Genomic DNA, 10425 nt, shown 5'->3' on the forward strand with positions numbered 1-10425 from the left:
GTTTAGAATTATTATGATCATTATTAATAATAATACAGAGACATCATGGAGCTGCAGACAGCACTCGCGGTAATTTGGTGAGATACTGATTCATATCCCTGTAAAATTTCATACAGAAATACATGAGGGCACAGAGTGGTCTATTCCCAAAAAGTTGATTTAATTATTCTAATATGCAGCAGAATTGTCGCTTTACATTTCCTTGTGTGCTCCTGAGTAATAATTGATAAAAGGACTAACCAAAAATGGGCAAATTCCTTTTGCATAATTTTTAGAATTTGTCCATGGCTGCTTTTCCGTGTGTTCAACCAATGGCGATATTTCCGACAGCACTGAAAGGAAGCATTGTTATAACCGTTGATGACGACGGAGGACCTGAACGCATCAGCTGGCTTTGTGCTCTGTGCCACAGCTAGCTAACTAAGTTACATAACTTACACGTTGTTAATAAGGTAACGTTCAAAATTTTAAGTTTGGCAGTCTTTGTGTCTATTATCGAGTCGTTTATGGTGGTTTAGGGTTGCGGTCTGTCTGACATAGAAGTGCTTAGTTAACGTTAAACTGACACTTTGTCGCTCCAGTTACCTTTGCTGGTGCTAGCCAGGCAATGCTATTAACTGCTAGCTAACGTGAGCTAACTGTTAGTTGCTAGTAAGGATATGTTTTTAAAGGCATTCTTAGTTTGACAAGACGTTAAGCCCGAAGAGAACGGGATGATACAGCGCTTGTTTCTCGTGTGATCATGATTCCAAATAATGTATGAATGCAGCTCACTTAACCTAAATTTGGTTTCCTGCCAGTCATTCCTACGTTTGTTATTATTACGAAGCTAACACATGATGTAAGATGAGTGGATTACTCAGTTACAAGTCAGACGAGTTGCTTTCATTTTCTAGAAATCAACTTTAGATACCGATCTCCTGTCTATTCCGACTCTGAGGACACTGAACTGTAAGCAGAAACATGTATATGTATATGAAGTCATGGTTTAATGGCAGCATTCACAATATTTGCTTTTTGCCTTTTCAGAGACAGCATCTTACAGGATCGTCACATGGATTCTCCTCGGCAATGCAAGAAGGCTAACATGAGTCGAGAGCCAAAGCGCAGCCAGAATCAGTCCAGCACTGTTCCTCAGAAAGACGCCTATGCCAGGCTTCTCAGCCAGCACAGCAGCAGCAAGTTTAGTCTCTATCTAGAGCAATATGCAAAGGATTTGTCATTTCAGGGGGAAGGACAAGGACCAAGCACACTGCTCAAAGCCCAGAGCGACAGGCTGAACATACCACAGCGTAAAAAAGACCAAGTGTTCAATGACTTCTCTGATTCAAGTGACTTCTCCCCCTCTTCCATGAAAAGTAAAGGAGAGGAGAGTTCCCTGTCTTTGTACATGGAGAAACTAAGCACCCGCACTGCTCAGCAGGACTGCGAGAGGAAGCAGGGTGTGTCTGACAGGCAGCGACGGGGACAAAGAAGGGACACCGCCACCAGCCACGATGGAGACATCGAGTCTGGCGAGGAACTCATCTCTTTAAAACCCAGCGATTCAAAGAAACACCAGAAGCAGCAGAAGAAAAACAAAGACTTTAAAGACACAGACTCATTTGCTGGACGTCCCCAGTCCCCAAAGAAAGCCAACAAAAGTGGACAGGAGCGAGAGAAGATGGCAAAGTCGAAGAAGAAAAACCAGCCAAAGCACCCGGACGAGGAGAAAAGCAGAGAAGAGACATTCAGACATGAGGCTGACGCTCTGCCGTTAAGGCCCAAGTCCCCTCATGGAAAAGACAAAACACAGCAGCAGTCCAGAGGTAGGTTCATTTTTTAGATGTTAATTCTCAGCAGGTGTTGAGATCATGTGGTTTTTATACATTTGATGATTCATGATGGATTAAATCAAAGAATGAAATCATTTTCAGCTGCAAGTGCCAATTCTCCTGCCGACAAGAGCAAGAACAAAGGAGGGAGAAGGTCAAAGAAGCAAGTGTTTGAGTTGTACATGACGTCTGAGGAGGTTTCCAATGGCCTGAAAAGAGGAGAACTCATTCAGGTACAAACCAAGAGCGTGAAATCTGTATTGAGGATGGAGGATTGTTCATTCCGTATGCACACAAAACATGTTTAAATACCACATATGCATACTTGCTGTGCCACCTCGTTCAAGGCCAAGTTCCTCAGCCAGACCTTGAACTAAGTGGCACCAGGAAAAGTAACATGTATGATGATCACAGCAGTGATTCACACATGATATTGATTTCTGAATTGTGCATGCGTTCTCTGCAGGGACAGTTACGGATCAACCCAAAGAAATACCATGAAGCGTTCATCCCATCACCTGTAAGTTCAACCCAGAAAAGATTTGACACATTGTTTTCTGTTTATTGGGTTATATAAAAGCACCTTAAAGCTAACTTGTTGTACATGTACAGTATGCTGTGTAATCAATGTAACGGCACATTGTATGAGCTCGTACCCTGACTTTTGATGTAAACAGTCTGTTTTTATGTTTGCAGGATGACACACGGGATATATTTCTGGATGGGATTGTAGCTCGCAACAGAGCACTGAATGGAGACATAGTGGTGGTGCAAATCCTCCCTCGGGAGCAGTGGAAGGTAGACTACACTTAACTATGTGTCTGGCATACTTTTAGTTTTTAAGCCCCACAGGACAGCAAAAAAAAAACACCAGTGATTAATGTGTCTGCAGATGATGAACTTCTGTGTCTCTCTAGGTTGTGAGGTCAGATACTGACTGTGAGGGTGCCAGTGAGTCAGAGAACCAGAGAGAAAACATGGTGCAAACAGCGCAGAAGAAGACGGAGCACATCCCCAAGCCTGATGTGATTGTGGAAGACCAGTGCAGCAACCAGAATGAGCTCATCAGAGCAGTTCACAGTACCTCCCTCACTGACACAGGTACTGGGATGGAGTTGTGACGACAGCAGCGACTGAAAATCACAAATATGGGAGCTGTGGTGTCAAGTCATAGTAATTCAGCGAGTATTTGTAAGCTGTTTGGAAGTTTATTCATTCGTCTGAAGAGAGTATCAATACAGAGAAGCAAAACAGTTGTACAGTAGTTCATGTCTTAATTTGTCTTTTCATTCGATGGAAACAGGGGAACCTCTGGAGGACTCTTCGACCCCACAATCCAATGGGGAAATACTCCAAAAGACAGCTAAAGTGAGCTTCCTGTATATCTGTTGTGCTGTATTTGCTTTATCTGTAGCTCGTTTTCTTGTGCGCAGGATGTTAAAAATACACTCAGACCTTAGATTTCAAAGTCATCTCAGCACCTCCCTTATCATTTCTCTGTCAGGTGGTGTACATTGTTGAGAAGAAACACTCAAGAGCTGCCACAGGCTTCCTGAGATTCCTTCCAGATAAGCCTTTTGCCATGTTCTCCCCTGTGGACCACCGGGTGCCACGAATTAACGTTCCCCTTGCTGACTGTCCTGAAGACTTTACCTCCCGCCCGGGCGACTACACCAACACCTTGTTCATATGTCGCATCACCAACTGGCCAGCAGACAGCAACTTTGCAGAAGGGTGAGTGTTGCATTCAGAGCGTTACGCAGGGAAGCATTTCAAGCCTGTGGGAACAAACCTGACTCTCCTCATGTTTCCTCCAGTCAACTGGCTAAGACTCTGGGTCAAGCGGGAGAAATCGAGCCAGAGACGGAGGGCATCCTGACAGAGTACGACATTGATTTTTCTGAGTTCTCAGATGAAGTGTTAGACTGCCTCCCCAAGAACCTGCCCTGGACCATCCCACCGGAGGAGATGGGAAAGAGGAGAGACCTGAGGTACGACTGTGAAGCCCATACATTGTGTTTGTAAATATATTCTTTGAGTGGGATACATGCTACATGTGCCAAATCCAGCTTCGCACAGAAGGAGAGATGGGAGCTCTGAAGTCCCACACTGACCACTATAATAAGACCACTGATCACTGATCATCAGCAAACATGGATACTATATAAAATCTTACTTTAACTCACTCATCTGATTTACAAAGCGCTGTTTTCATCACATTGTAGGAAAGATTGTATCTTCACTATCGACCCTGCGACCGCCAGAGACCTGGACGACGCTCTGTCCTGTAAACAACTCCCCGATGGTAAACTGCCTTCACTGTGGAGCTCATTGATGATGATTACGATCAATTCTGACTCTAGATATAGATGCTGTTTTTTGCTGCGGGATGGGAGTTCAGCGACTGTCTTTTATAACACAGGTAACTTCGAGCTGGGAGTCCACATTGCTGATGTGAGTTATTTTGTGGAGGAGGGCAATGCTCTGGATGCCGTAGCCAGCCAAAGAGCAACTAGTGTGTACATGGTTCAAAAGGTGAGAGGTTAAAATAATGAGCCACTTCACGTAGTATTAAACTTGAACTTAATACTAGATTGTCTTGAATTAAATGACTTTTTGGATGCTTTCTCTCTGCCCAGGTGATCCCCATGCTGCCTCGGCTGCTGTGTGAGGAGCTGTGCAGTCTGAATCCTCTCACTGACAGACTCACTTTCTCTGTCATTTGGAAAATCACACCAGAGGGGAAGGTATGACCATTCAAAAGTCATGCAACTGTTAGAGCAAAGGGTCTAATGGCACACTGATTAAGCTGAACTGTCTGTACACGTTGGTGGTGATCGCAGCGATGACATTTGCTGGGGGTGTTTTCTGTTTTTCCGTTCCCTGATTCATCATCCTCTTCACCTGCCCATCCTCCAGATCCTGAGTGAGTGGTTCGGCCGCTCCGTCATCCGCTCCTGCGTCAAGTTGAGTTACGACCACGCCCAGAGCCTGATCGAGGCCCCAGAAAAGATGTTCTCTGCTGACGAGCTGCCCCCTGTGGACCCTGAGCACCCCATCGATGAGATCCATCAAGCTGTGCTCAACCTGCACTCCATTGCCAAGAACCTCCGGGCTCAGCGCTTCTCAGGAGGAGCCCTCAGACTGGACCAGGTTAGTCCTGGTTGCTGTGTGTTTGTCTTTTCTATACGATGCACAATGGAGCGTAACAGAAATGTCTGAGAGGGTGAATCATGCTCCAAAACTCTTGACTCTTGAAATAGGACATGGTAGATTGTAGATAGTTTCAGCACTCCACTCATGTCCCCTTTAGTTCAAAATAAAAGTTCATCATGTGAGAGTTAGCTGGAAGAGATTTAACAAGATTTTTTAAGATGGCTAGCATGAGCTAACCCTGCAGTATTTATTCATTAAGAATTGTATAGAAACTAGAGCCAGATTGTTTGATTCATCATCTTGCTCATGTTGTTTTCTGTACATGTCTTGTTTGTTTTGTTTGTTTCAGTTGAAACTGTCTTTCACCCTGGACAAAGAGACCATGATGCCTCAGGGCTGCTATGTTTACCAGTACAGAGACAGTAACAGGTGAGTAACATACTCCCCTCATGTATGTCTGTGTCTGTATCCCGGCTGTTTCTCTTCCAAATTAAAACAATATTCATGAAGTAACACGTGTAGATATCTGTCCTCCTTAGTTCCTCTTTCCCATTTCTCCCCGCTGGCCATTTAACTCCCATCCATAACTGTGTGCAGGTTGGTGGAGGAGTTCATGTTACTGGCTAACATTGCCACGGCCCACCACATCTACCGCAGATTCCCTGAGCTGGCCCTGCTCAGGCGCCATCCTCCACCAAAGGCCAAAATGGTAGATGAGCTTCAGGAGCTCTGCGACCAGCTGGGAATTGACATCGATCTGTCCTCTGCAGGAGCGCTGCACGTCAGTAGCCCAGTTTCTAATATCTCAGAAAAATAGTGAAGGCACAAGGTTATATTTTCCTTAAGATTTCAAATTTACAGTATTTCAAGTGTTTAATTTCTTGCTTTGACGTGTTTTTATTTGTTTGTGTTTTTGCTTTTCCAACATGCAGAAGAGTCTCAATACTGCTCTTGGTGATGATGAGTATTCCACTGCCAGAAAAGAAGTCCTCACCCACATGTGCTCCAGACCTATGCAGGTTAGAGCCCAGCAGCCACAGCTGGAGAATAACAATTTCTTCAAAAAGAGGACAATGAGACATCCACATGTAGTAGCGACATGTGTCGTGTGTTCATGTCATGCAGCAGTTGTTAGCATGAAAGAAAAAAACTTGTCAACCTGAAACCTTTGCAGTGATATGTCTGAATTGAATCTGGGTTGTTGTTTGTTTGTTTTTTTTTCCCAGATGGCGATGTACTTCTGTACAGGTGCACTCAAGCAGGAGCAGTTTTTCAAGCACTACGCCCTCAACGTTCCACTCTACACTCACTTCACGTCGCCCATCAGACGCTACGCTGACATCATCGTCCACCGGCTGCTGGCTTCCTCACTGAGTGCGTACCTCGTCTGCTGAAGTCTCTCTTGGACACACAAAAGCAAACACACACATTTAATGGTGGAACGCTGTGTTTGTGTCGCACAGTGCTGTTGTGTTGCAGGGCCTGTGTAGTTGATTTAGAAGAGGAACGCGGAAAAGAACAAAGCCGCCTCAGATCTCACATTGAGTTGATGTGTTGTTTGTGCAGTTGACTTGGTCATTGTTTCTGCGCTTCCTGCGTCTGTCTGCTCGTGTCTGTGTGTCCCATTCTCATGAATGCAATGCATGTTCCAAAGTCCTCACTGCACATATCATATGAGTGTGGACAGACATGGATATAAACTGCAACTTGACTGGCGGGGGTAAACAACTGTGAGGCAGTAGTACTGTTTTTTGTTTGTTTTTTCTCATACGTGTCTGTCCATTGAATGTTTGCATGCAGAGTGTGGGCCTAATTTGGGGCTGTCGACAGAAGAAGTCCAGAAACAGGCATCACACTGCAATGACAAGAAGACTGTGTCGAAGAGAGTCCAAGAGCTCAGCTCTGAGCTCTTCTTTGGAGTGTTTGTAAAGGTGAGTAGCCAAGTCTCGACATCAAATGGGACTTAAGGGACAACCAGGCCACACTAACGTTAAGGAACAGTAAGGGTACTGCTAGTACACAGAAGTCTTTTTTGGGTCTGCTCCACAGGACTGTGGTCCTCTGGACTCTGAGGCCATGGTGATGGGGGTGCTGGATCAGTCTTTTGACGTGCTGGTTCTCAGATATGGAGTGCAGAAACGCATCTACTGCAAGGTCAGTTCCAGTACGCTTCATTTACAGAGAACTTTTTGATTCTCTGTTTGATTTTTTTATCTAGTCAACATAATCAGAGATATTTTTTCAACTGTGCAGATTCAATTTTGTCATTCATCTTATACACTCACACTATTATTTACCCAGAAATGGCTTATGCAGGGGGGAGAAATGATTCAGTCCAGAGAGTGATGATGTGACAGTACTAAATGGGGGTGGGCAAAAATATCAATATGGCAATATATCGCAATACTTTGCCTTCCGATTCAATATCAATATTCTAAATTTGAATGTCAATATTTTTTCAATTAATAAATCATATTTCAGATGGGTTGTAAGTCCAGTATGACTTCCGCAGGGTGTCACTGTACCGCTACCTCACTGCAAGGCACTCTTCTTCCCCTGGCAGTTGCAATGAGGAAGTGGAGCCAGAAAAAAAAACAAGCAAGCATGGCTGGTAACATTAAACTAGAGATGCCCTCGAACTTTAAGGCAGATGTTTGGAGGTATTTTGGATTCCAAAGGAAAGGAGAAACACACAATGAGCTGGACAAATATCATATCGTATCGTGACTCAAGTATCGTGATGCGTATCGTATCGTGAGGTCCTTGGCAATACCCACCCCTAGTACTAAACAAAACCATCCAACAAATCAACGTCCCAGTTGCAGCTTGAAACCCTTTGTTTGCACCTTCAGTCTGTTGCAGGCCTGGACTCTTTCCACCATCGTAAGGTGGGGAAGAAATCCGAGCTGACTCTGGTCTGGACACCAGAGGACCCAAAGAAACCTCCTTTAGAGCAGGTGAGAACCACTGACACTGAAAATGCTTTAGTTATGGTTTGGCCTGCCAGTAGGAGAATTAGAATATTCCTTAACAGCAATAGAGAAGTTAATTTCAGGTTTCATGGGTTTATAGTTCTTCAGTGGGTGATTATAGATTTTGAAGGAATGCATAATATTGATATGTGATAACTATGGGACACAGAGAAACACCAAGCTGCTCATAAGTTTAGTAAAAGAGTTGGAGCAGCCGGCTGGGCTTAAGATAGTTAGAAAGTGTCTATTTTAAGTGTGATTGCAGTCACCATCATCTGTTGTTCCCACTTCCAGGTGATCTCAATCTTCACGCTGGTGGAGGTGCAGCTCAAAGCCGACCCTGCACCCATGAAATACAGCGCAGTGCTCAAGAGGCCCGAGGAAGGCAAATCCTAAACACTCCAGCGCGCCGCAGAATACTCAAACACTTGCACATTTTCTGTTGATTGGTAGAAATGACACATAGCTCTGAAGCAGTGTTACTGTGGAGGTTAACAGTCAGGTCAGAGTCAGATTTCAATGGATTCCCACCAAGGTTCAGTCTTAACTTGAAGGCTCATTCCAGTGTTTTTTAATGTTTGCTCACTTTCTGCAAATAACCCACACACATGCACATGACTGCTGCCCACTTTCCAAGGCGTGTTATTGTCTTTCTTGTTTTTGAATTGGCTGTGAGAAGGACTTTGCTCCTCTCTTTGGTTCCCATTCATATCCGTAATACATGGAAGTCAACATTTAAAAACATGCAGCATGTATACGAGCCAGGTGTAATGAGCTCACTAATGGGCAGACAGACTTTCCTATTTTATTTAACTCAGTGAGGATTTGAGATTGAATCATGGCCCTGATCTGACTGTGAAAGAACCAAAACAGCAGTGAGTTTTATTTTGCTGTTGATTTCTTAACCCAGTGAGGACCGCTTCAATGTGATGTAACTCTTGTACACAGCCCAATGTGTGAAAGATGAATTTGAAGTATTTTTCAGTGGTTTCCACAGTGTAGAATGATGGGAGACCTTTATTTGTTTTTGCAAAGCAAAAGAGAAAACCACGCTGCTGAAGTTTACTTGTTCTGGCTGTCGGCTGGCTGTGGTGGCTGTAACATGAGTAACAGAGTGAGGATCATGGATCAAACAGTAGAAATGTAGCAGGAATAGACAAGTCAAACAGGTATATTAACATTTGCACAGGAACATAACAACAGCTACCACATACCACTTTTACATTGCTGTGTGCACTGATTTTTTTAGTGTTTTATGCAGGAAGAGTTTTCAGATTCCTCTGAGGTGTGAATGAAGGGGCTGAGGGGCCTCATCAGGTCAGCTGACAGGACTTTTCTTTTGGATTTAATATATTCTTCTAGTATAACATGAGGTACATTTACTGTGTTTATTGTGCCAGTCAGGCCAAAGTTTAATAGTTGTCAGCTCATTTTTATTGTTTTTAATCGAAGACATGGGGATGACTTGAATGTGAATTGCTGCTGAAAATGGTCGGTGGCCTTGAATTCTTAACGTCTTTTATGTTGGTCCGTGTGCTTTGGAGTGCTTCCAGCTGTTGTTTTTTTTATGCTCAGACTTGATTTGTTTAGCACAGATACAGTACTTCATGGACCTCATTAATATCAACTGTGAATTTCAGCCTTAATTTACTCAAGTGCAGATACAGCTACATTACAGTGCAGCTGCACATTTAAAAAAAGAAAAAAGAAAAAACAAAGCTTGTGGGCCGATTTTGTCCATGTGCACCTCTGTAGGTGTCACTCTTTCGGATTCTTCTTGAACAGTGCCATGTGACGTCATGCAACTTAGCTGCCAGGTCTGCACAGTTTTGTCTTATGTTTGCATATCAAATCTCAGTTTTTTGACAGACCACCACCTAATGTTTTTCTAAGTTATTTTTCTTTACACAACTGGACAGTTTCTGACATGAGCTTGAAATGTATTTTAAACCAGCACGTTAACTGCTAGTGTGGATGTGTTTCTGTGCCTGCGGTTGAAAAAATGTCTGTCACATTTGTAAACCTGAGAATGCAGTGCAAAGTCTAAAAACTCTTGTGCAATTTCTTTGTGTCTTTTCCAAAGTTATATTGTAACATGTAACTTTGATTGTGGTCAGTATTTAAAGTGCATTTGTACTCTGATAAACCACCACACAGAGTAATAGATGGTGGTCTTTGTCTGTAGGTGAATAAGTTTGGACATTAAATCCATTGAAGAAAAAAGTGACTCAAACTGAGTGAACTACATTTTTGAAGGTGATGGGCATCTTTGAGGAGGGAAATAGAGATTATACGCAAACACAGCTTGGTGGCTAAACCCTGCAGTGTGACCCGCTGGTGACCCCTAATTCATTACACTGTGACACCGTCCTCCTCTGTTGAGTTTATGCTGCCAATAGACAGATTATTTCTGTCTTCTTTATTACCAGCAAGTGTTTGTAATTATTCTACTGTAAAACCACTGCACCTGCAAAGATGATTAG

At 43.5% G+C, this 10425-nt stretch overlaps 1 protein-coding gene across 1 annotated transcript; it reads left to right on the forward strand.

Annotated features, from left to right (window-relative positions):
• The first annotated feature begins 356 nt into the window (after positions 1 to 356).
• Positions 357 to 10169, forward strand: dis3l2 (DIS3 like 3'-5' exoribonuclease 2). The gene is made up of 21 exons (XM_070974533.1): positions 357 to 452; positions 1030 to 1808; positions 1917 to 2047; positions 2281 to 2334; positions 2511 to 2612; positions 2732 to 2915; positions 3118 to 3182; positions 3319 to 3548; positions 3632 to 3805; positions 4040 to 4119; positions 4237 to 4349; positions 4454 to 4561; positions 4734 to 4967; positions 5320 to 5399; positions 5568 to 5751; positions 5903 to 5989; positions 6197 to 6344; positions 6771 to 6901; positions 7020 to 7124; positions 7823 to 7927; positions 8237 to 10169. Exons 2-21 carry the CDS (start codon positions 1055 to 1057, stop codon positions 8336 to 8338), a joined length of 3171 nt encoding a protein of 1056 aa, XP_070830634.1. The 5' UTR covers positions 357 to 452; positions 1030 to 1054; the 3' UTR covers positions 8339 to 10169.
• The last annotated feature ends 256 nt before the right edge of the window (positions 10170 to 10425 follow it).

The sequence above is a fragment of the Chaetodon trifascialis genome, chromosome 11 (genome assembly GCF_039877785.1).
Source record: "Chaetodon trifascialis isolate fChaTrf1 chromosome 11, fChaTrf1.hap1, whole genome shotgun sequence".
In the NCBI taxonomy this organism is placed as follows: domain Eukaryota; kingdom Metazoa; phylum Chordata; class Actinopteri; order Chaetodontiformes; family Chaetodontidae; genus Chaetodon; species Chaetodon trifascialis.